General features: G+C 36.2%; 1 protein-coding gene across 1 annotated transcript in view; it reads left to right on the top strand.

The window, feature by feature from the left end:
- Nucleotides 1-27577, top strand: part of RYR2 (ryanodine receptor 2) — an 849571-nt gene that overhangs the window by 701222 nt on the left and 120772 nt on the right. The window contains exons 68-78 of the mRNA XM_081569302.1: nt 1764-2084; nt 3670-3910; nt 5017-5104; nt 6848-6940; nt 14728-14898; nt 15988-16047; nt 18596-18730; nt 21849-21893; nt 22626-22738; nt 24996-25092; nt 26880-26983. Of these exons, the coding sequence (XP_081425428.1) occupies nt 1764-2084; nt 3670-3910; nt 5017-5104; nt 6848-6940; nt 14728-14898; nt 15988-16047; nt 18596-18730; nt 21849-21893; nt 22626-22738; nt 24996-25092; nt 26880-26983 (1468 nt within the window). The remainder of the gene's footprint in view (nt 1-1763; nt 2085-3669; nt 3911-5016; nt 5105-6847; nt 6941-14727; nt 14899-15987; nt 16048-18595; nt 18731-21848; nt 21894-22625; nt 22739-24995; nt 25093-26879; nt 26984-27577) is intronic.

The raw sequence follows: 27577 nt of genomic DNA, 5'->3' as shown, positions 1-27577 counted from the left end.
CCTGCTTATATTTTATAATACATCATTTTCATATCAAAGCAAAGGAATTGCACTTAATGATTCTCCTTCATTCACTTTTTACTCAAGTCATTCAACATATGACTGTTGGTAGGTGGAGGAGACATGATACAAGATGAATATGATTTGGCTTTTTTCCTCTGGGAGGTTCTAGATGCATCGAGGGAGAGAAACTGACGAATATATGTGATAGAATTCACGATAAAGAACACTGGGGATGCAAAAAAGCAGTTTGAGCTAAGGGCACCTGGGAAGACTTAGCAAAGTTGGTACAATATGAGCCTTGAAATTAGGGACACTGAAACGCTAGTGCTTAGGGGAAACTTCAAGTACTTTGAGGTGGCAATAGCTTTCAGGGAAGAAAGAGAAAAGATGAGGCAAGTATTGGAAAACCAAGAAGACGTGAGGTAGGCTTTCCAGGTCAGGTAAGAAGTGGGGACAGTGCAATAGGACCCTTTCACTGGCTTTGAAAAGCAGAGTAACATGAGTAGATTTGCATTTTAGAAATCCATCATGATAGAAATAAGAGAGGTGACATAGTGTGTGTCACCAATTAGAAAATGATTGTGGTAATTCAGAAGAGATCTGATTGGATAAGGCCCCTTGGATGAAGTTTGTAGTGCAGAGGTTATGATAAAGCCTTGAGATAGAAGCATCTCCTAGAGGAGATGAAGGAGCCTCACAGCCTAGATTTCTCCCAGGTTTCTAGCCTGGGTGACTCACCAGACAATGTTGTCCTCACCGAGATACTACTAGTACAGTCTCAAGAGGTAGATTGGAGAGGAAAGGTCAAGTTTAAATTTAGACCCATTTACAGTTTATTTGCTTTTTTACACATTCCTTATGAACCACACACACACATACACAAAGCTTTAGGAAATGTGGCATTGAGAGTTAATTTGCCTGAACAGATTCTCATAGGAATGGCCAGAATTGCCTAGGCAAACATACAAGCTAAGAGAAGGGAGTTCAACACAAATCCCTAAAGAAAACCCACATATAAAAGTACAGCAAGGTGAAAAGATTTAGTAAAAAGAGGCTGACAAAATTTAGAAAAGAGTCAAGAAAGACTGAATGTGTTGAAGTTAAGGAAAGGGGGATTTTAGGAAAAGGGAGTTTTGGTCAGTGATATGAAATTTTACTTTAACACTTAGATAAGGATTTTTTTTTAAAAAAAAATTTGTTTAGTGGTAGAAAACAGAGCACTCACATCTGTGGCTAGGAGAGCATCTGGAATGTGAACAGTCTGGGAGAGACTTAAGCGTATGTATAGGCTGCTGAGGAGGAGACAGTGGAGAAGGAGCTGAAAATGCAGTCGTGAGCAAGGCATCTGCTGGATCGTAGGCTTGACATCAGGTCACAGGAGGAACAGTGAATAGGGACCGCAGAACTCCTTCCTCTGAAAAGGGAAATAGAGGTGGATGTGAAACCAGACGCACAAATCCTGGCCACATGAGAGCAGGCAGTTGGAGGGATAGACATCTGATACTTCTGTTTGCTCTGAAGTACAAGGGATGGTCATTTGCTGATCTTCAGGTGGTGGAGTCGGGACTTGGGGGAAAAGAAAGTTTGAAATAGCTACCATGAGAAGAGGGAGTGGGATCCAGCTGAAGACATGCCAGGTCTGGCTGAGTTTTGAAGCTCAGCATGAAATGGTTGCTCATGTCTTTTATTAACAGTGGCCATGTGGGTGGCAGGTCACTTCTTTGACTGAACATGTGTCATTTGTATGTGTGTTTCTCTAGCTCTTAATTTGCCTACTAACGTGGAAGATGTTTGTCCAAATATACCGTCTTTGGAGAAGCTCATGGAAGAAATTGTGGACTTGGCTGAGTCTGGTATTCGCTACACACAGATGCCACACGTAATGGAAGTTATCTTGCCCATGCTTTGTAGCTACATGTCTCGTTGGTGGGAGCATGGACCTGAGAATAATCCGGGAAGGGCTGAGATGTGCTGTACGGCTCTGAACTCAGAGCACATGAACACACTGCTGGGCAATATCCTGAAAATCATATATAATAACTTGGGTATTGATGAGGGAGCCTGGATGAAGAGGTTAGCAGGTAAGACTGAGAAGGAATGTGCCATTTATGTTTGTTTTCAGAAAGGTTCAAAGTACAGAAGACTAGAATCTTCCTGTCTCAGTCTTGGTTAATATTTGCTTCTGTACTCAAAAAATATTCTTGATTAGTTCCTTCATGTTGTTCTTTAAAAAATAAAAAACTAGATTTAATCAGACATTATGTAACTTTCCATATAGTTAGTACATTTAAGCGAGTAAACATTTTCTTAATTTGACCAATCTCACAAAAATTAATCTTGCTAAGATTAATTATAACACAGCAATCAAAATTAATGATTCTGTAGACAGAGACAAAAATAAAACTGGATTTTGAACTTACCCACTTTTAGTAATCTGTCTTTGCAGGAGTCAGGGAGGATTGCACTATTTATATTGAGTAATTGGAAGCAATTTGAGTGACCAGGCACTAGAGAATGGTTAAATAGGTTGTGTATATCCATATTCCAGAATATTATGCTTTTTTAAATGTTAAGATTTCAACATTTTATGACTTAGAGAATATTTGGAATATCATGGAGGATTAAAACAAGAGTTTTAAAAACTTGAATTCAGAAGTATACATATGAAGTTGTTTATTGACAGAATTCCCCCCAGATACACCAATGTCTTATTAATTTGGATAGGGTGATTTTGGTTCATTTTTAACATTTCTCTTTTATACATTTCCCCAATGCATCTATGTTACACTTACAGGAAAAATAGTCATTTTTTAAAAAGGCCTAAAAAAAAACTTATAGTTACCAAATGGGAAAGGTTGCCAGGGTTGGGGGGGAGGAATAAATTAGGAGTTTGGGATTAACGTGTACACACTACTATATATAAAATAGACAGTCAGTAAGAACCTACTATATAGTACAGGGAACTCTACAGTATTCTGTAATAACCTGTGTGGGAAAGGAGTCTGATAAAGAATGAATATATGTATACATATAGCTGAATCACTTTGCTGTACACCTGAAACTAATACAACATTGTATATCAACTACACTCCAATATAAGATAAAAATTAAATTTAAAAAATAGCCTAATCAAGCTTACAACTGTTGTTAACAGCTGTAACTATTATTAAATAAAAAGGTAGTATTATATGTAATCTAACTCTTCCTTTGGAACAGAGATGAAGACAGTTAAAGTGTAATGGCATAGAGGTTATGTAGTAGTAGGTATGTGGTAGGTACACACAGAATTATTCAGTGTGTATCTCTTCTTTAAAAAAAAGAGGGGGCCGGGGGACTTTTTCCATTTGGGGACTTTTCTTCTTTGTGGGAAAGTAATTGATTTCCAAAGTGAATGAATGTCTTTTTTTTTTAAATTCTCAATTAGCTACCAATTTCTTTTTTGAAAACAAGGAAGCACATCAAATTCAATTCAGTAATCATTTTTGAGCGGCAGCTATGTAATTAGGTTTGGGACTAGAAAAGGGGCTGAGGCATGGACTGAATTCTGAAGGAAGCCATGTGCTGGAGGAGAGGGAGGCTTAATCATGCTACAATTGTAATGACCATCTAATCCTCATTTAATGAATGTTTATGCAGAATGGAATATTAATGTCTGTCTTCAAACAGTGTTTTCCCAGCCTATTATAAATAAAGTGAAACCTCAGCTCTTGAAAACTCATTTCTTGCCATTAATGGAGAAGCTCAAGAAAAAGGCAGCGATGGTGGTATCAGAAGAGGACCATCTGAAATCTGAGGCCAGGGGAGATATGTCTGAAGCCGAACTTCTCATCCTAGATGAATTCACCACACTGGCCAGAGATCTCTATGCCTTCTATCCACTCCTGATTAGATTTGTGGACTATAACAGGTAGACCAGCTTTCCCCAACCTTTTTGGCACCGAGGACTGGTTTCATAGGAAATAATTTTTCCATGGACCTGGAGGCGGGTTGAGGGTGATAGTTTTGGGATTATTCAAGCATATTACTTTTATTGTGCACTTTATTTCTATTGTTATTGCATTGTGATATATAATGAAATAATTATGCAACTCACCATGATGCAGAATCACTGGGAGCTTTGAGTTTGTTTTTCATGCAAATAAGGGGTACTTCCCTGGTGGCTCCATGGTGAAGAATCTGCCTGCTAATGCAGGAGACATGGATTTGATCCATGAGTCGGGAAGATCCCCTAGAGAAGGAAATTGCAATTCACTCTAGTATTCTTGCCTAGGAAATCCCATGGACAGAGGAGCCTGGTGGGCTGCAGTCCATGGGGTCTCAAAAGAGTCAGACACAACTTAGTGACTAAACAACAGCAACATAAAAGGAGTACACAACATAGATCTCTCGCATGTGCAGTTTACAGTAGAGTTCTAACACCACTGATACTGTGACAGGAAGCAGAGCTCAGGCAATAATGAGAGTGATGGGGAGCAGCTGTAAATACAGATGAATCTTTGCTCTCTTGCCTGCAGCTCACCACCTCCTTTGCAGCCCACCACCTCCTTTGCAGCCTGTTTCCTAACAGGCCATGGACTGGTAACAGTCCATGGATTGGGGATCCCTAAAGTAGAACGTTCAAAAGTGATTTTATGTCTCTAATTCAGTCATAACTTTACTGGGTTCATATGTCCCAGTGGAATTGCTTCATTCACTACTTAGCAATGAGATTTTGCATGAGGATGACATTACCAGATGTTTGTAGATAAGTGAATTTCACCAAGCAAAAATTACAGTTGGAGATCCCGTTCTGGAGCAGTCCAACTCTTACATGTGAAAGCTAGCAGTTTGCCTGTTACAATGCTTAAATTATTTTAAATGTTACAACTGTACACTGAACCATTTATGATCTCTGTGGGCAAGCACGATTGCCCTCAGTTTACTTGGTTTCGGACTTAACTTTGGGAGGTGATTTTTTTTTTTTTTTATTAACTTTAAGAAGTAACTGAGGCACCACTATATTGTATAATCCAGGGCAAAGTGGCTGAAAGAGCCTAACCAAGAAGCAGAAGATCTTTTCCGCATGGTTGCTGAGGTGTTTATCTACTGGTCAAAATCCCATGTAAGTAGGAAAATATTGACAATGCTTACGGTTTCATATATGTTAAGGACTTTCAAAATTTAATCAGTTTTACAATCCCCTTAGTTAATACCTATCACAGTTTCTCAAGCTTATCTCATAAGTGTCATTAAACAGTTGAGGAGAGAGACAAGGTTTCCCTGGGGAGTTTGAGGCTGTATAAGCCTTCTGTTAAATTTTGTAATTTATCTTCAGTCACAGAGATTTTTAATTGCCCTGAGTATTTATCATAAGCAGTAGGTTTTTAGATGAATGCCCAATGATACTTTTAAGAATAATAAAAAATCTGAATATGTGCTTTTGAATTTCATGAATATATTTAAAACACAAATATTTTCAGTTCAGTTCAGTTCAGTCGCTTAGTCGTGTCCGACTCTGTGACCCCATTGACTGCAGCACACCAGGCTTCCCTGTCCATCACCAACTCCCAGAGCTTACTCAAACTCATGTCCATAGAGTCAGTGATGCCATCCAACCATCTCATCCTCTGTCATCCTCTTCTCCTCCTGCCTTCAGTCTTTCCCAGCATCAGGGTCTTTTCCAATGAGTCAGTTCTTTGCATCAGGTGGCCAAAGTATTGGAGTTTCAGTTTCAGCATCAGTCCTTTCAGTGAATATTAAGGACTGATTTCCTTTGGGATGGACTGGTTGGATCTCCTTGTAGTCCAAGGGACTCTCAAGAGTCTTCTCCAACTCCACAATTCAAAAGCATTAATTCTTCGGCGCTCAGCGTTTTTTTATAGTCCAACTCACATCCATACATGACTATTGCAAAAACCATAGCTTGGACTAGATAGACCTTTGTTAGCAAAGTAATGTCTCTGCTTTTTTATATGCTGTCTAGGTTCGTCATAGTTTTTTTTCCCAAGGAACAGCGTCTTTTAATTTCATGGCTGCAGTCACCACCTGCAGTGATTTTGGAGCCCCCCCAAAATAAAGTCTCATTGTTTGTTTCCCCATATATATTCTAACCCAAATTTTTAAAGGTGAAACTATATAAGTATCTGTGATATTAATTGTAAAATTAGAATGTTAATATGAGCTGGATGAAAATTGAGGCTTAGTCTATTCTCTGTCCTCAATAGAAATTTTTATTACTTATCAATTATTAATATATGTAGATGCTTACTATGAAGCTGTTTTGTTCAGGTTATGCTTCTTTAAAAAAGAAGGACATACAGTTACATTGTTAGCCTCTCTTAAAACTCTGTGGTTTCTGCTTTTATTCTATATTTGCTTTAACTGCTACCACTGCTTAAACACTTGACTTTGCTGGTGTTTTTATGTTCCTAAATTTAAAGTGAATAAAATAATGTTAGGGTACATGAAAAAGTAGTTAAAATATCTGACAGAAAGTTGTGTTATAGTTGTGCATGCCCTTAGTAAATCTGTGTTTATTCCAAAAGCAGTACATATGCTTTTTATCAAGTAGTTGGAGTTTGAGTATTCATTTTATCCCCTGGTAGCTGTGTGACTTGGTTATTTAAATTTCCTAAATCTTAGTTTTCCCATCTTTAAAGCATTCATATTTCTTAGTTCTCAGAATTGTTGTTCCTAGCTGAGCACCTTCACTGGATATTCAACAACTATTTGTTTCTTTTCTTTATGTCTTATATATTAAATTACTACTTATCTTGGTAGACACTTTGAGGTCCTGTGTAATCTCTAATTATTTGAACTTTTTATATCTGTGGTTTTAATTTCAACTTCCTTTGGAACTTCTCAGAATTTCAAAAGAGAGGAGCAGAACTTCGTGGTGCAGAATGAAATCAACAATATGTCTTTCCTTATTATGGACACCAAGTCAAAAATGTCCAAGGTATGACCTATAATCTGTTTTATGTTCTAGAAAATGTTTGAATATAATGTTCATTCATTGGATAGGTTGATATTTTTTAGATCTTTTGAAGGTTTATACCTGGAATTTGATAGATTTGATAATATTGTTTACTGACTAAACACACACCCACACAGGTTTAAGGATACCTAGGACTTGTAATCAGGTGTGGTAAGATATATAGACATGGAAATGACTATCACAGAGGAAGAAGATTTTATTCACAGTTCCCTGGAAGCAGAAGGGTCAGTCATGAGGCAGAGGGAGGAAGGGGAGAGTGTGAACAAGAACCTTTATTATGGTTTCTGTGGGAAGGAGCAGGCAAGGTAGGGTAAGAAGGTTTGGAATTGGATGGTTTGAATAATTCCAGTGGGCTCTGGGGTGTAGGGACTGATTCTAGTTGTCTGGTGCCTGGTCCTTGGTGATGAGGGCAGGTGGACTGAGGTTCAGGTAAAGGAGGTGATTGGAGGACAGGGGCTCTGGATTGACTGGTTTGTCTGTGAAAGATGTGTTTACAGGCAAGTAATTTTATATCTCTAGGAACTGACTTGCTCTGGGAGGAGCAATCAAAGACCAGCAAGGCCCAAGATGTCAAAGCATCAGAATAATAAGACATGCTTAATAGACATACACATTCACAAAATTTCCAATCAGTATGATACACATATAATTAGCCAATGATGTGTATTCATCAAGAGTAAATATATTTACGTATATGCTGCTAAGTCACTTCAGTTGTGTCCGACTCTGTGCGACCACATAGACGGCAGCCCACCATGCTCCTCCGTCCCCTGGATTCTCCAGGCAAGAACACTGGAGTGGGTTGCCATTTCCTTCTCCAATGCGTGAAAGTGAAAAGTGAAAGTGAAGTCGCTCAGTCTTGTCCAACTCTTCGCGACCCCATGGACTGTAGCCTACCAGGCTCCTCCGTCCATGGGATTTTCCAGGCAAGAGTACTGGAGTGGGTTGCCATTTCCTTCTCCAAAATTTATGCATATACACCTCAAAATAATTAGCTGCATTGTTTAAGAAAGAACCAAATGAATAAATTCCAAATTCTCACACAAGAAATGGGAATTTTTGTTTTCTCTATCACTCAAGTTGGGGATTGGCATGTGCGCATAGTTGCTCAGTCATGTCCAACTCTGCAGAGGACCTTTCAAAACACTGAAAAATATGTGCTTTTATTGTTTGCATTACCACTAAATAAGAAGATGAATATATTACATGGGATAGCACACAAGGTATGCTAGCGAATGGTCAAAGATGCAAAATAGTATAGCACTCTAGCCAAGGAAATCAGTCTCTACCAACTCAACAAATTACTGAAGAGAGATGCCTTGGGAGAAGAGAGATGGTACCCCACTGAATCCCAAGAGTCCATCTGATTTGTTTCATTGATGACCACTGGGGAAATAAAACAGCATCACCCAATACTCTAGTCTTATTTAGAGTTGTAAATGCCATGTATTTGACACTACTAGACATGAACTTGAAACTAATGCTAGCTGAAGCTTTGCATCCCTAGTTGTCTGACTGTTATGGGTTATTATTTTGTGTGTCTATGTTATTGAAACTCTCACAAAAAGATGATAAATTTTCTTTTCTCTTGGAAGACAATAAGCCTGAAGAGTAAGGAGTTGCTCCTTTGGAAGATGGTATACTAAGAGTATACATTTCACAGGGGTATTTTGAACTGAAAACTGTTAGTGAATCACTTTGCTTTGTCATTATGTTGTCAGTTTAGACCAGTGTTAACAGAGGCATAGAGAGAGGCCATAAGAGGTCAGGGATTCTTCAATATTCACAAATCAAACAATGTGATACACCACATTAACAAATTGAAACATAAAAACCATATGATTATCTCAATAGATGGAGAGAAAGCCTTTGACAAAATTCAGCATCCATTTATGATAAAAACCCTCCAGAAAGCAGGCATACCTCAACATAATAAAAGCCATATATGATACACCCACAGCAAATATTATCCTCAATGGTGAAAAATTGAAAGCATTTCCCCTAAAGTCAGGAACAAGACAATGATGCCCACTCTCACCACTACTATTCAACATAGTCTTGGAAGTTTTAGCCACAGCAATTAGAGAAGAAAAAGAAATAAAAGGAATCCAGATTGGAAAAGAAGACGTAAAACTCTCCCTGTTTGCAGATGACATAATCCTCTACATAGAAAACCCTAAAGACTCCACCAGGAAATTACTAGAGCTAATCAATGAATATAGTAAAGTTGCAGGATATAAGATTAACACACAGAAATCCCTTGCATTCTTATACACTAACAATGAGAAAACGGAAAGAGAAATTAAGGAAACAATTCCGTTCACCATTGCAATGAAAAGAATAAAATACTTAGGAATAAATCTTCCTAAAGAAACAAAAGACCTGTATATAGAAAACTATAAAACACTGATGAAAGAAATCAAAGATGACACAAATAGATGGATAAATATACCATGTTCATGGATCAGAAGAATCAATGTAGTGAAAATGAGTATACTACCCAAAGCAATCTATAGATTCAGTGCAATCCCTATCAAGCTACCAACTGTATTTTTCACAGAACTAGAACAAATAATTTCACAATTTGTATGGAAATATAAAAAACCTCGAATAGCCAAAGCAGTCTTGAGAAAGAAGAATGGCACTGGAGGAATCTACCTGCCTGATTTCAGTCTCTACAACAAAGCCACAGTCATCAAGACAGTATGGTACTGGCACAAGGACAGAAATATAGATCAATGGAACAAAATAGAAAGCCCAGAGATAAATCCACTCACCTTTGGACACCTTATCTTTGACAAAGGAGGCAAGAATATACAATGGAGAAAAGACAATCTCTTTAACAAGTGGTGCTGGGAAAACTGGGCAACCACTTGTGAAAGAATGAAACTAGAACACTTTCTAACATCTTGCACAAAAATAAACTCAAAATGGATTAAAGATCTAAATGTAAGACCAGCTTTTTAAACTATAAAGCTCCTAGAGGAAAACATAGGCAAAACTCTCTCTGACGTAAATCATAGCAGGATCCTGTATGACCCACCTCCCAGAGTAATGGAAATAAAAACAAAAATAAACAATGAGACCTAATCAAACTTAAAAGCTTTTGCACAATGAAGGAAACTATAAGCAAGGTGAAAAGACAGCCTTCAGAATTGGAGAAAATAATAGCAAATGAAGCAACTGACAAAGAATTAATCTCAAAAATATACAAGCAACTCCTGCAGCTCAATTCCAGAAAAATAAGAGACCCAATCAAAAAATGGGGCAAAGAACTAAACAGACGTTTCTCCAAAGAAGACATACAGATGGCTAACAAACACATGAAAAGATGCTCAACATCACTCATTATCAGAGAAATGCAAATCAAAACCACAAGGAGGTACCATCTCATGCTGGTCAGAATGGCTGCTATCAAAAAGTCTACAAACAATAAATTCTGGAGAGGGTGTGGAAAAAAAGGAACCCTCTAACACTGTTGGTAGGAATGCAAAACTAGTACAGCCATTATGGAAAACAGAGTGGAGATTCCTTAAAAAACTGGAAATAGAACTGCCATACAACCCAGCAATCCCACTGCTGGGCATACACACCAAGGAAACCAGAATTGAAAGAGACACATGCACCCCAATGTTCATCACAGCACTGTTTATAATAGCCAGGACATGGAAGCAACCTAGATGTCCATCAGCAGACGAATGGATAAGAAAGCTGTGGTACGTATACACAATGGAATATTACTCAGCCATTAAAAAGAATACATTTGAATCAGTTCTAATGAAGTGGATGAAACTGGAGTCTATTATACAGAGTGAAGTAAGTCAAAAAGAAAAACACCAATACAGTATACTAACACATATATATGGAATTTAGAAAGATCGAGACAGCAAAAGAGACACAGATGTAAAAAACAGACTTTTGGACTCTGTGGGAGAAGGCGAGGGTGGGATGATTTGAGAGAATAGCACTGAAACATGTATATTATCATATGTGAAACAGATCCCCAGGAACTCCATCTGAACAGAGATTGAGACTAAATACAAACACCAACCAATAGACAAATTGTCACATATCAAGTCTTCAGCTAGTCCCTCAAGCAGGTATAATCACTATGTGTATGGAGTACCATTTCTAAAATTAGAAGAAGATTGTAAGTTGGCCAGTAGACCAATATGGAGTAAGGTAATCTGGGATAGGGAAGCTCAGTTTGACCTAAAGCAAAATATCTGTAGCCTAGAGAGCGGCCAGTGTATAGATAATTGACCATAATACTTGGGTAGTTCTAGTTTATTTTTTGAGGAACCTCCATGCAGTTCCACAGTGGTTGAACCAATCTGCATTCCTACTAATAGTGTACAAGGGTTCCCTTTCTTCCACTTTGTCACCAAAACTTGTGTCTTTTGTCTTTTTGATGTATAGTCTCACTTTTTTACTTCATATATCTAAAAATGTTTAAATCATCTATGATTTTGTTTGTATCTACTTTGGGAGAGTTGTAGGCTATTTCGTTGGGGTAATACTAGAAAATTCTTCCCTTTTTCTTGATTCTCTATTAAATTTTAGATCATTTTAGGTGAAATTGTTGGAGCTATATTTGTGGTGTGTGTGAGAGAAAGATAGAAATGCACATACAGGGATTTATTTAAGATAGAGTTTGTTTGTCCTACTTTCCTCCTTAACTATGCTGTCAACAGAAACAATCAATAGTCTAATAATAGGAATAAACAAGAGTTGTATCAGAGCCAAACAGAACTGTAAACTGGGAGACACAGATTCAAGAAGCATTTGTCAGAGTTGTGTTCTGCCATACTGCAAAATGCAGGAAACTAATAAATGCAAACACCAGAAAATTACTTAAGTTGTTTGTCAAGAATTATGGTTGGAGCTGGCAAGAAGTAAGTGTGCTTATTAAGTAAGGATTGATTGGGATCTGAAATAGTTGCATAGTTACCAGAGGAGGTCTTGAGACTATAAGGTTATAGCTGGAAGCTGCTAGCAGATCTTATTTTGAGGGTGGCTGGTGGTGTCCCTGAGTGTGGTACAGTTCAGAAAGTTCAGGTTCTCAGTAACGCAGGATCGTGTCTCCAACCACATTCACAGTGGCCACTGAGCTCCATTTTGGATGCCTGAACGACTGTTACTCTACTTTACTTTTTTTAATGTACTGTTTTCTTTAATGGTTAAAGCAGATGTGCAATGAGTGTTTGACGGGTCACAAAACAAGCTGTTCTGGTTAGCGTAAAATTTAAGTTAAATTGTGTATGACTTAAGAATGACTTCTTCAGATCTCAATATCTGAAATTTTCTTCCATCAGTGCCTACATATTGGCCACATTATTGTGTATTCATGTCTGATTCAAATGTTAGGTAATGGATTGAAAATAAAATATGCACATTCAGTAACTATAGCAGTTCTGTTCAAATTATTGAACAGCTCCTATGAGTCAGACACAGTGCTTAGTTCTGTATACAGAAAGGAACAAAATAAGTTCGACCACTTCCCTAATGGAGCTCCAAAGTCTGGGGAGGAAACAGGCACTGAACAAGCAAAACCAACACATACAGATGTCCATGAGGATATTTGTTTCACGTATATTTAATTTCTTCATACCAACAGTGGACTATTATCAGCCACAAATGTTCAAAGACATATTAACTGTTCTTTTCGGTTTACAGATTTCCTGTGGTATAGAAAACAAGATTACATAATATTTTGAGCATAAGTGGAATTAATTTTTCTAATATTTCTCAACATTGAACAATGTAGAGTTGCCTTTAGTGTTGATTTAAATTATTTTTATTATAAGGTCACCTAAATATTTATAAATATCAAACCAAGTTTAAGTTCCATTTACTTATGCAACCATAAAGCTGAAAGAGCTTTAGAAGTTAAAATCAAAGAAAACTTCAGCACCAATAAAATGTAGGTTGTTTTTTTTTTTTCAGTTTTCCCACTAAGTTTTAAAAATGTAGGTTTTAATGTATTAATATTTAGTAATATTGTTTTTCTAAGACCAAATTACCAGTGTTGGATAGAAATATGTTTGCATAAGTTGTTTAATTTTTAGGATGGCAGTTCCTCATATGGGTTGATTATTTTCATCATTGTGGCTATGTTTCCTTTTAGCAAAGAGCTCATTCAAAACCACTGATTCATTATTTTTATAGATTAATGAATTTAAGAGTACAAATAATTATTCATTGTACTTTTTTAAATGAAACTTAATGAGAATAATCTCTTATAAATCGGTACAGATAAAAGTGGGATCTATGCAATAAGTGGGCTTCCCAAGTGGCGTTAGTGATAAAGAATCTGCCTGCCAATGCAAAAGACATAAGAGACATGGGCTTGATCCCTGGACCAGAAGATCCTTGGAGTAGGAAATGGCAACCCGCTCTAATATTCTTGCCTGGAGAATCCTCATGGACAGAGGAGCCTGGCAGGTTATAGTCTGTAGGGTCGCAAAGAGTTGGACACGACTGAAGCTATAAGTACATCTCTTTGGAAAGTAAATGTGATTCTTATTACTATGGTTCAGATTTTATAGATTTGATATATATATATCAATATATGCTATATATGTAATGATATAATCAGTTATATCAGCTACTGTCACTATATGATTTCAGTTGTTTCAAAACTTTCACTATGCAAAAAACTTCTTTCAGTATCATGTTGTGATATATTTTGCCTTCTTTTGGGGAAGACAAATCATTTGTATATTAAATTCTCTTCTGTTTTTTCTCAGCTCAAAACTATTATACCATATCATTATCATAAAAGTATCTTTAATGTTTGATTTCTTGCTACAAAGAAATTTAACATATACGAACAAGGGTATATGGGACAGTTGTTTTAATTTTAGGCTTCGAATGTGCCCTCTAAATAGAAAAAAGGATACTCACTACCCAGTGAAAATTAGACTATAATTTGAGATAACCCTGGCACAGGCATGGTTTTCAACAGAATTACAAGGGAACTCTGAAGGGTCATGTCTGTGCTCAGTTGTAAGCAAGTCATCCAGAGATAATCCTAAATATTTAAGTAACACTGATTAATATATTATTAATATGTCTCTTTCTGTTAGATGGGGATTAAGGCCTTGGGGAGACAAGTGTTCAGCCTATGTAAAAGGCAAATACATGCTTGAGAGTTTTATATATGCCGTGTGTGTGTATGTGACAAAGCAAGCATTTGTCAAAGCAAAAATCATTTATTCTTACATTTTTTCCTCTTAAGCATTGATAATTATATAACATACAGTATCTGAAATTACTATGAATTTTTCATACATCCATATGCCTCTCTAAAATTACAATGTGCAATTTCCTTCTGAAATTATATAGAAGGAATTCCCTGTTGGTCCAGTGGTTAGGACTCCATGCTTCCACTGGCAGGGGCTTAGGTTCAGTCTCTGGCCAGGGAGCTAATATTCTTCAAGTCACATGATGTGGCCAGACTAAAAACGAAAACAAACCAACAAAATAATAACCCTTTTTTTTCTCTTAAAAAATAATTATATAGAAATGCCTACTGGGGAATTATAGTGACTTGGGAATCTGAGAGTAGGACTTAAAATCAGCAAGAGATACTGAAAAGGAAAGAGAAGGGGTATGCTCAGGAGGATTTTCAAAAACAAGGACCAGCAGAAAATGAGGAAGATGAAAACCACAGTCAGTTAGAAAAGGCTCATGAATCCTGAGACAAGAAATTGTTTCAGATTCCAATATTTATCTTTGTTCCATAGGCAGCTGTTTCTGATCAGGAAAGGAAGAAAATGAAGCGCAAAGGGGACCGCTATTCCATGCAGACCTCTCTTATTGTGGCCGCTCTGAAGCGGTTACTGCCCATTGGGTTGAACATCTGTGCCCCTGGGGACCAGGAGCTCATTGCTCTGGCCAAAAATCGCTTTAGTCTGGTAAGGCTCCTGTTCCTCCCATTGGGAAAGATCATTTGACCTCCATTTCCTCAAGTGTTTGGATTCCTTTGTCTGACTGTTCTGTGTCAATGTTTCTTTTCATTGAAGGCTTTATTAACCAGTTTTCCTATACAGGCCCTGGGACTCAGACACAGAGATGGCCTAATATTTTTTTAGAGGCTGTTTTTATTTCTAAATTATGTTAATCACCTCAAGGGTATATTCACACACCAAATGGAAAGATGGCAACAGTCATTAGTAGTGGGGGAAAAAATGGATTTCACATGAACTCCTATATCAAATTTGTGATGAGAGGTATCTGCAGGTTTATGGATGGGTATTTTTTAATAAATGCATAATGTGTTAGATTAGATGCATAATGTGTTATGCTGATCGTGGGTGGATAAGATGTTGACTTTTAAATCAGTCTTTCTCCTTTGTGAACATCAAGATTGACGTTCTTAAGATTTCTTGATGGCCTTCAACTTTCCTCTGGCTACACAGAGAAAATGCAGTTTTTTAAAAATAGGCATGCTATGTTATATACATGTAAAATAAAAGATATATTCTCCCTCCCATACTGAGGAACCTCTCTGTATATCCACAGTTTGAGACCCTACTGTGAGCAATTGAGGGGAGGTTGTGGCCAAGGGGGCTGCAGGGATGCAGGCCCATTGGCTGTTGTTTAATATTTGCTTCTCAGGATATGCTCCTCATGATTACTGGATATTTGTAGATGTTATTGACTAAAATGACTTCATGGAGATTTTAGAGAATACTGAAGACCTCCTTATGTTTGAACCTAAGGGAAGATGCCTCTATTCTACTTCTTGTGACCTGGAAATTCAGTTGCATTAAATCTAGTGAACTTTCAGTGAAGTTCAGTTACGCGGTTGTCTTGTTTCAAGTCCCAGCAATATCAAAGAATTACCTGAGCGATAATCCCCCAGATTTATGGCATGTATTAAATCCTATAAAGATGTTTGTTCAGACATAGACTATTTCAAAAGAAGTTGGAGTTGTTTCTATTGACTTATGACTATGGATGCATTATAAGACTTCTTTTAGGTAACATTTATTTCTTGACAGAAAGACACTGAGGATGAAGTTCGAGATATAATCCGCAGTAATATTCACTTACAAGGCAAGGTAAGCCTGATATTATTCCAAAGGACACTTGGCACCTATAAACTATATAGTTAATCTCTCTTTAGAAGACATACTACAAATAATATTACGTTAACAAGTAAGGTAGTGAAAATATATCATCTTAATCATTCATTATTCTGCTTGCAAATCCTTTTGAATTAATGACTCTCAAAATAACAAATGATGTATTTCTAAAGTAGATCACCAGAGATTGTCAAACTTTGTAAAAAAAAAAAGATGGCGCCAGTTGAAATAAAGGTTGGGAATTTCCTTCATACAGCTGAATTTGAGGACCTCTGTGACGTGGAGACAGTTGTCTATGAAAATTTGATGTTTTACACCTAGTTCTCAGAAATGAAATAAGTTTATTTAAGAGTCATTAGCACATAGGAGATAGTAAGAATTACTGTAATAGGAAAGCTGGTGTACATTTAGAAGAGAAACATGAATGGAAACCATTATAACATCTATTTTTCAACTGTGGGTAAAATGTTTCCTCTAAGTAGTTTTGTAGTCAAAGTATTTACCATTATTTGGAAATGCTTTCATAGTAGTGGATAAAATATTCATTTGTTTACTGGACCAGTTATTTAATATGAGAAGTCTTGCAGTTTATTATTTCGACTCAACTATTTGCTTCTATTCAGATGTCCCTTCTGAGGATTTTTTAAATTATGAAAATGTCCAAATGTCAAAAAATGTTGATTATAGTATAATGTATCCCTTTCTGGGTATTAAAATGTTTCTTTCCAAAGATCCAAACCATATTCATTTTTTTAACACTTCAGACTATAATGTGATAAAGGTGTGACATGCTTTTGCCATATTTGCAATGCACAGAAATTATTTAGAGAAGATTTCATGTGCACTTGTTTATGAACTCCATCATTCATTTAATTTTAACTTTAACAGAGTAGGAGGCTAATTCCCATACAAGCATGTCTTTACAGATAAAAGCAAAAAGACTTTGAATATTATTCAAAATATTCATAAAGCCTCCAGCTGAGCCTCAAATTTATACATGGATGTTTGAGGAGATCATGTGTCCCTGAAAGGATCTCAAGATTTCTAGGGAACTGGGACCCATGCTTTGAGAACCATAGTCCCAAATAGAGACAGGAAGTATTCAGTACCTCTTAAGTAGGTGTTTATACCACTCTCAGGAAACAGCAAATAAAAAGTTATGTCTTGGATAAGCAGGAGGAAATCCTTCCATTATATTCTAGAGGTTACTTATAGGAATACTTTGGACAATATATGCTGTATATTGTGGTATCAGGAAGAAAGAGAAGAGCTGAGAAGGATGAACATGTATAATCAGTATTTCATCTCCCAGTGAATGAAACCTGAAAGTAAAGACATAATGAATACTTATTCTTTGTGACATTTCATTACATACTTTTTATACTAAGGGTTGGGCCCCCATATATATGGACTTACAAACAATTTGTTCTCAGCTCCTTCTTGAACACATTGTCTTAAAATTGTAGGACTGGTATTCCTGGGGACAAGACACGGTAATTTTATATTACAAGAATAAAATCTATAAGTCCAATAGTCCTCAAATGAGAAAAGTATATGAAGAAAAAACATTTGTTTTATCAAAGGACAAATAGGTGTTGACAAGTCATTCAGTGTACAAAGTTCTGTCTCCGACTAGATAAAGGTTATTTTTTTTGAAACATTCAGGCTCTGCTTTCTCTGGCTAGGAGTTGTAAAGCTTTGGATGTTGTTGATCTAATTCTGCTTCATTATTCTCTGTCTCCCACGTTGAAAGGAAATATTTAATGGGAGGAGAAACATAAAAGTATTGCTTTGCCTGTTTTTAATGACATAGTTATATTCTAAATTATTTCTTTAAAGTGATCTATCCCTGGAAAGATGCTTATATTTGTCAGTTTCTGTGGTTTAAAATAATCTTTCTTAAAAACCTTCAGAATTCCGTTATATCTTTAACTCAAGAAATTTGACAGTATTAAAAAGTAGAGTCCATAGATTACTTTATCAGAATATGAGTCGATATGCCTTCATTGATTTATATTCATTGGTATCTTAGTTTCAGTGAGTCTGGGCTCTGTTGTTGAGTCCTTTTATTTATAGGACTCTTATATTTATAGGATCACATTAAATGTGATCCTATATCATTGCCTCTAAAGTAAATCTTTCACTGATTTGAGTGAAAGGAAAAGAAAAAAATAAAAATAGCTTTTGTCTGTTTTCTTTCCCTGATGATCTCCAGTTCATCCTTAAATCCTAGTTGAAACTTCACTTGTTTAGAGAAATCTTCCCAACCACAACAGATTAGGTTAAGTCCCCAAGGTACCTTATATTTCTTCCTAGTAGCCCTGTACAATTGTAAAGGTTTAGTTGATGTCTGTCTCTCTCACCAGATGATAAGTTTCATGAGTGCAGGTTACTTCTGTCTTGATCTCTGCATCGTGTTTTCACCCTGTGCCTGTGCTCAATATGTAGCTATAGATTGACTCTTCAGAAGTGGGTGTTCCTCTCTTTCCTGTGTATTTTTTGAACGGTTTTCTTTTTTCTGCAGTTGGAGGATCCTGCTATTAGATGGCAAATGGCTCTTTACAAAGACTTACCAAACAGGACAGAAGACACTTCAGATCCTGAGAAGACAGTGGAAAGGGTTTTGGATATAGCAAATGTGCTTTTTCATCTTGAACAGGTGAGCTTTTGTGTTGATTCAGTCACATTTGCATTAACCTTGTAAGAATGTTTTTTTAAAGGACATGTGCTAACTTGTGAGCCAAAAAGCATATGTGTTCAGCCTGTTTGTTAAAAATAATCTGTGACTCGAGAGTGCTTAGTATCTAATCAACATTATTTCTAAGCTTATAATTTTTGTAACCATCGATAGATAACGTATTGAGGGAGATCAAGGCTTCTGTTTTATTGTCTTTTCCAAAATATTTCTAAAATTAAACAGATAATTAAGATTATATACTTAATTTTAAACCATTCTAACAAAAATCTCAGGAGTTACACCTGACTTCAAATGTTTTATACCTGTATTTTTCATTACTGCTCATAGTAACATGTTTGAGATACTGTCTTTCCTGGTCTCATATTTGAATTTAAGGTCACTTGTTTAACCCTTCATTTTAATATTTTTGAGCTGATTTTCTCAGGATCAGCAATACATTACATTTAGAGAAGAGCAATGCATTGATATTAAAACCATGTGAGAATAATGTTTTATATCATTTAAACTACAAAGCTTATTGTGTGTCTTATTTTCTTATTTATTACCTTCGCTCAAGAATTCCCAAACCAGTAATATCTGAAATGTTGTCAATTGGTAGATTGTGTTTTTGTATAAGGAATCTTCTAGCTTACGTAAAATATCTGCAACACAGAGACTTTCTGTTTCTCATGAGACCCATTCAACCAAACACCAGACTGAAGGTGCTCAGTGTAAACTCAAAAGTGTGCTGTCACTGGGTCTCCATGACAATACCTGCCTGACATGGAGGGGCAGTTATTTTACATTAAACATAAAATAATAAAATGCCCTGTATCATCTCAGGATATTGTTATCTGAATGTTTTGTAGAACACACTAGAATAGCAATAATAAATATATTTCTTTGATTCCTATTTTATCTCATGATCTCCCATCTCTGCCCTAGCCAGTTAAATAACTAAGGATATCATCTAATGCAATATCTTTTAATTTCCTTCTTGTTTACTCAAATGCAAATAACTTCTCGAAAGCCATGCAATTTATCACTATAACTGATGAAATTAAGCTAGGATACTCTTATGCCGTATGGCTATCAGTATATATTCACATTGTGTAACACTGTAATATTAATAATATAATATGATAATAAAATTACTTAGCCAACTTAATGTTTCCCTAAATATTGTCATGAAATATTAAATAAATATAAATAATCATATATCAGCAGATGACCAGATTTGAGGTAATGAAATGTTAAGTGATATATAAGGTCATAGAGAATTTCCTGGTGGTCCAGTGGTTGAGACACTGTGCTCCCATTTGAGGGGACACAGGTTCTATCCCTGGTTCTATCACAGGTTGGGGAACCAGGATCCCACATGCCACACAGCTTGACTAAAAATTTTTAAAAATAGAAAAGTTAAAAAAAGTCATAGAATTGTATATCCGAAATGATATACATATTAAAGAAGATTGTGCTACATATGCTTGTGCATGCTAAGTCGCTTCAGTCGTGTTTGACTCTTTGTGACCCTATGGACTGTAGCCTGCCAGGCTTTTCTGTCCTTGGGATTCTCCAGGCAAGAATACTGGAGAGGGTAGCCATTCCCTTTGTGAGGGGATCTTCCTGACCCAGGGATCGAACCTGCATCTCTTATCTCTCCTGCATTGGCAGGCGGGTTCTTTACCACTAGCATCACCAATTAAATAGCATTACTCTATCATGAGTTTTTAATTCTTCCTGGTTTTCTTGTACATATCTAAGTTTGCTTGAATGACTTTTAGATACATTAACTGAAGTTTATTGAACTCTAATTATGTTTTATTATAGTCATACGTTATATATTCAAAAATACATGTGACATAATGAATGATATCATTTGCACAGTAATGAGAGTCATTTTACTGAGCAACTATTTATCCCATGAATATTAATTGTGTGCACTACCGTATGACAGCATTGTACTCTGCAGGTCCTAGGGGTTGAATTCTGTTGCTCAACTCAAATGGCTGGTGCTCTAGTAGAGGATACAGGCACATAGATAACTATGTAATGATTTAGATGTGCTAGGATATAGAATGTACTGAAGAGAGAATAAAAGAAACCCAGACTTACTCTAGCTGTGATGAGGGTGATTCCTGTGTAAATCTTTAAGATGTGTGAATTAGGAAAAGGTAAGCAGGTCAGATTTTGATGGCCAAGTATTCTTCAAAATGTTAAGAATATGAGTAAAGGAACTCATGGATTATCAAAGAACAGAAAAGAGTGGGAAATATCTGTGTGCAGAATTCATTCCTTTAATCTCTCTATTCTTATGTTAATTTGTGAGTCATAGAATCGTTTGCTGAGAATATTTTCACTTGCTAAACAATATTTTCACTTGCAAAAGCAGTGGATGCACAGGAAAGACTTAATTTATCTCAAATATCAGTGACCTATGCAAGTGACTTTTTGTACTGTACCTCAGAAGAGTTGAGCTGTCTCCTTGGGATTTTATAATACTCCAACACCAGACAAGCTAACACAGGAGCACAGCCAGCTATTCAAACAGTTGCAAGACACATCTTGATGTTCACTTTTGGATCACATCTATTTACTTCATTTATAGGAAAATTCACTATTTAAGTTCTTTCCCTTAGGTAATAAAATGCTCTGCCAAATGGCAGCCTTCATGACAGCAGAGACCTTTTCCAACACGTTCATCAGTGCTTAGGTACTTAATTATGTTTGTTGAGCGTTACCCATGTTGATCAGAATGCCTTATTCTCGGTGAATAGCATTATCCTTGATTCTGTTTTCACCTACACTGTCAAAACAATGTTTTGTTTTGCTTAACATAACCGAGAATAAAACTGAACTAACTAGATAATTATCAGAAAGTGTTTCCTGATCTTATAGAGGAAGGAGAATCACAGAAATAAGTACTTTCAAATTACACAAATTGCTTTGTTAAAATTTCCACATCACTGTAATCCAAACATTCTAAATGTTTTCTTCAGGCATTATTATTACATTCATATTTTGACTCTTTACTGCAAAGGATAATACCTTTAGTTTTACTTTTTTTTTTTAGCTAACATAACATTTTTATTTCTTCCAGAAATCTACAAGTATGCGCCGGAGATATTACAATCTGGGAAGTACAGTGTTCAATTGCCTAGAAATTACTAATGAATGTAGAATTCCATGTTGGGATTTTTTTCTCTCTAATACTTATGATTAATCTCTTCCTTGAAATTCCAAATGCCATTAGCTAAACATATAGCTTGCTTGCATCATTTACTGCAACTTATAAATTCTCATTTGTCCCTATCTAACAAAATAATTATATAGTTTAACATTTTTGCAAAATTAAATTCTTTTACTCACTCCTACTAATGTTTTCACGAAGATTTGTCATCTTCTCTCCATCCTATTAAATATGTTAAGAAACAGTAGACTTCATTAGAATTTTCTTTAACTGCCTCTATTTATATTTACTGTTGTAGCTCTTAGGATAAAATTAGTGAAAATGCATAAGCAAGGATAGGTTAATTTCTCTTTACTTATGTTTTGGCACCATAACTGAATTTTAAAGGATGCAAAATTATTTCATATAGGATGATTTCATATTTCTTTGGTTTTTAAAAATGATATAGCTTCTAAAGTATACATTGTTGGGAAAATATTATGTTTTTTCTAAGGAAAATATATAACATCTGAAACTATTTCAAATGTAGCATTGGGTAATTTGAAGATATTTTCATAATAATTGTAAGATACTTTTGGAAAATTGAAAATCTAAAAGTTTTTAGCTAAAAGGTACAGCTGTTTAATACCATATTCTTGAAGATGTTTGGGGGGGTTAAATACGTATGTCTCTGTCTTTCTACCTCAGGTTGAGCATCCTCAGAGATCAAAAAAGGCCGTGTGGCACAAACTGCTCTCTAAGCAGCGGAAACGTGCCGTGGTTGCTTGCTTCCGGATGGCTCCTTTATACAATCTGCCGAGGTCAGAATTTCTTTAATGATGGTAATAGATTAAAGTTACTCTTCCTCTAAGAAGTGATAGGAGGCTAGCATATACCTTAACATGGATATAGTAGTCCAAGAGAAGGGTGAAGGAGATTTATTGCCTCTTCTGTGTAATGCTTAACCTCATTTTTCCTTGTTGGTTATTCTCATTGGTCTGTAATGTCATTATTGAATGAATTTTATTTTTTTATTGAATATAGTTGTGCTTTAGATGTACAGTAAAATGATTTATACATTTATCTTTTCTTTTTCAGATTTTTTTCCTGTATAGGTTATGAGAGTATTGAGTAGATAGATACTGTGCTGTACAGTAGGTCCTTGCTGGTTATCTGTTTTCTATATAATAGCATATATATGTCAATTTCAGACTCCTAACTTATCCCTCCCCACCCTTTCCCCTTTGGTAACTATAAGTTTGTTATCTGTTACTTTTAAATACTTAGGAGGATCTGCTCACGTATTTGAGGCAGGATAGAGAAATCAGCTTCCCTAATAGCTCAGTTGGTAAAGAAGCTGCCTGCAGTGCAGGAGACCCTGGTTGAATTCCTGGGTTGGGAAGTTCCTCTGGAGAAGGGGTAGGCTACCCACTCCAGTATGCTTGGGCTTCCCTTGTGGCTCAGCTGGGAAAGAATCCACCTGCAATGCAGGACACCTGGGTTCCACCCCTGGGTTGAGAAATCCCTTGGAGAAGAGAAAGGCTACCCACTCCAGTATTCTGGCCTGGAGAATTCCATGGACTGTCTTAGTCCATGGGGTTGCAAAGAGTTGGACAGAACTGAGTGACTTTCACTTTCAGACTAATCAGGAACCAGTCTTTGGGGTCAGACTGCCTTGATTTGAATCCTGACCTCACAGCTTATGAGTGCATGATTTTTGTCAAGGCTCTTTCCTGACTTTGTTGTAGTTTTCTCAACTGTACCATAAGGTTTGCCTCAAAGAGTTGTTTAGGTTGTTTACTGGGTCCAGGTAGACAGAATGCTTAGAACTGAACATGACATGATGTTAATCGTTGTTTGTTACTTTTGTGATTATTTCATCTTTGGGGAAAAGAATTGATAGGGAACTAACTTATGGGAATAACGCAATTACCCTTCATGGTACCTCTTCAACTCACTTTATTGACTCAACATCCAGTTCCATCAACTAGCAGATTACAAGTTAGTTTCTACAATATAGCAGAGTCTGCTGTTCCACTTTCTCTGATATAACATATTCAAAATTGTATTCCTTATTCCAGTGGTTCTCAGACCTACTGCTTTTAGGAAATACACTCAGGTTCACTTGAGGAATATCCAAGCCTCAACCTGTTGAATCAGAATATCTGAGGGCTTAGCATGTATACCGTGTAAAAGCTCCCCAGGGGATACTGATGTACCAGTAGAGTTGAGCTTCTCTCTTGTACAAGAATTGGTGGTGAGTTCTGGCCATTCCGGGTGCCTGGTCAGTTCTTCTCCCTGGATTTCAAGGCCCTTCATAAACCTATCTAACTTTATGTCTCATGATTCCTTAGTCTACCTTTGATAATGTTAATGTTGTAGCATTCCACTCTACAATGGCACCATCTCATTTTAACACGTCTGGTATGCTTTTATGTTCCCTTATTGACATGACTTTCTTAGAGTGGAACTTTAGCCATTTATTGCATCAATTTCAAGATGAGTTTATTTATTCTTTTAGTCTTTACTGGTCTTTAATTCATAGGCAACTATTTTCATCAGTATTCTAGGATATAATCTTTGAATATATACTCCCATAAAGTTCCCTTAATACGTTTAGTTTTGTAATCCTCAGAGTCGGTATCTAATGTTAACAGGAAGACTGAATAATTCCTCTCTTGATGCTCACAACTGTTTATCCAGAGCCACTTTATGTCATAAGAGCTACCATGTAATGAGCATCTATCCAACATGTTTTATGTCTTTATCTCAGTTTGAGTCTCACAAAACTGAAGCATAGATGGAGTTATCCTACTTTTATAAATGAGAGAAGTAAAGTTGACAAAGTTGGATAACTTGACCAATGTTACAAAACTTAGAAATAACTGAATCCAGGTCAGTGTGTGATCTGAGAAAGCTTTGTCTATCTTCTTCAATGTCTTGCCGCTCCAGTCGAGAGTGGAAAGTTTATTTTTATTTATTCTTTTTGTGCACAGATAATCCAGTGATTAAGTGCTACTGAATGCCTTTTCAATTTATTTTTTAAAAAAGCTCTTTGAAATTGTGCTTACCTTTTAGGCATCGGGCTGTCAATCTCTTTCTTCAGGGATATGAAAAGTCTTGGATTGAGACAGAAGAACATTACTTTGAAGATAAATTGATAGAAGATTTAGCGGTATGTTTTTACTGGGTTAGAAGATGAAAGAAGGTCTGGGCTTGGTGGAATAACTTTGGTGTGAGCCATTTATCTTATAACATTGAAGAGGAAACATTATTGCAGCCTATGGGGCTTAGGAAACTTTATTCTGGATTGTTACTGCATGCAATGTTTAGGGAAAATTCGCTCTTATTATTTCCAAGAGATCTCATCAACATCCAGTAATTCAGAATTTAACTAAATTTTGACTCTATTGTTCTTTTAAATTATTCCTCAAAGCAACTTCAAACACCTCAGAACCAGGATAGAACTATAAAAGCTGAACCATAAAGTATGATTCACCAAAAATAAGTTGAAGCTTAACAAAAGTCAATGAGAAGTGGCTTGTTGTTAAACATATACAGGGCAGAGGATGATAGACTGGATACAGGAAGAGCAGGAAGTCACAGTAGATATACTATAAATGGAGAAGTAGAATTTTTCATCCAACCACGCTGATAAGGAGGCTTGTGTCACTGAGAATGCTTCACTCAAGGGAGCCATTGTCTCAAGTTTTTATAAGCTGTGGACCTATTTAAAAATTTGATCAAGAACCACCTTCTCAGGAAAATTTACAAGGATGTAATTCTGCCGAGTTTTGTAGACTGAGAGGCTTCATAATTCCAAAGTTAAAACTTTTGTCTAAAAGTTTTTTCTGAAAAAACACACAAATAATCAGGGAATGTGATGGACAAACTAATCTAATTCATAAAACCTTAACCCTGATTATTCCCATATATTTTATTTAGTTATTATTTGTGTTGGGCTGTAGTTGATTTACACTGTTGTGTTAGTTTTTGCTGTACAATGATCCCATATATTTTAAGTGAGTTTCATTTTTATTTAGAATCAAACCTTTAGAATATTAGAATATTTTAACCTTGCAGATTTACCATACTAGCTGCAACATTAAGCCTTAAATCCAAGAAAGAACATCATTTACATAGAAAGAATATCGGTTTGAATGGGTAAGTCTGATAGAGATACAAAATTCATTAGTCATTCAACAAACAGGATTAATTCATTCTCGAGTCAGTAAAAAATGCTTAATTTTCTTTATGGTAAATGTTCAATAAATGAAATTACTTTTTTAAGTTTTAAAAGTAAAAATGAGAATAATATGTAAGTGGTTCAAACATTAACTCATTCAGCATTCTTTACCTATCTCTGTCTACGTAGGCAACAAAAATGTTTCATTTGATAAAACAATTTGCCTTGCTACGTGCACTACGTTTTTATACATGGAGTGACAGCATTTTATTGCAATTTTATTGTATTTGAGATCTCCCTAGAGCTGTCGAAATCATGTAGCAGTTCACTTTTCAGTTAGTCATGATGCTGCTTATAAGAATAGTATTCAGAATTTTTAAATGATGTAAATCATCCTGCCCACAGTGTTTTTTGTCCCATTATTAAATAACTTTTTAAATTAAAAATTTATTTTATTTGGCTGTGCTGTGTAGCACGTGAGATCTTAGTTCCCTAACCAGGGATCAAACCCGTGCCTCCTGTATTGGGAGTGCAGAGCCTTAACCACTGGACTACCATAGAAGTCCCAACTTTCTTCTTTAAAACTGTATACTTTTGCATCAATAATACAATACACACATGTAGGTACAATGCATGTAACATAGACACACACATGCACCACAACAGGAAGAAAAAGGCTTTCTTTTTATTTGCTATTCCAAGCCTTCATAGTGCTCCTGGGTTTGAGTGACCATTTCTCCTTAATGTGAAATTTTATGAATTTGACTTTTTTATAGAAACCTGGAGCAGAACCTCCAGAAGAAGATGAAGGAACTAAGAGGGTTGATCCTCTTCATCAGCTGATCCTTCTGTTTAGTCGAACAGCTTTAACGGAGAAATGGTATGGTTGGGGAGTTCACAGGAGACCTAGGAGGAACAAACAGAAACCCATGTCTGAGTGTTCTGTCCGTCACATGTTCATGTTTCAATTTCATCTTCTTGAGAGGAGAGAAAATTGTTCAAAGTTAGTTGGGAAGATCCCCTGGAGAAGGGAATGGCTACCCACTCCAGTATTCTGGCCTGGAGAATTCCACGGACTACAGTCCATGGGGTTGCAAAGAGTTGGACACGACTGAACGACTTTCATGTCACTTCACTTCACAGGACCAGTCTGGTATACATGTATGAACCAACACTTGTTCAACTTCAGACTCTAACATTTACCTATCAAATATTAATATTTACCTAGCTCTAATTCTTTTAACAACACTGTAATTAGCTGGTTGAGTTGATTCTGAATCTTTTTATAATCTTCTCTTTATAACAAATATCCTTTAGAAATTAAAACAAAAGAGCCCAAAGTAAATTTCAATACCAAAAGTGTTGGAGACCACCGGGGACCCCAAATTTCCTGGATAGATTATCGCCATTGGCAGTGAGTGTTAGGAAACTTGAGGAGATGGGTAAGCCATCCCTCAATGCAAAGTTTCTTTGA

Source organism: Giraffa tippelskirchi, chromosome 2 (assembly GCF_054371585.1).
Source record: "Giraffa tippelskirchi isolate mGirTip1 chromosome 2, T2T-mGirTip1v1.2.pri, whole genome shotgun sequence".
In the NCBI taxonomy this organism is placed as follows: Eukaryota; Metazoa; Chordata; class Mammalia; order Artiodactyla; family Giraffidae; genus Giraffa; species Giraffa tippelskirchi.
This window is presented reverse-complemented; position numbering and strand designations above follow the sequence as displayed.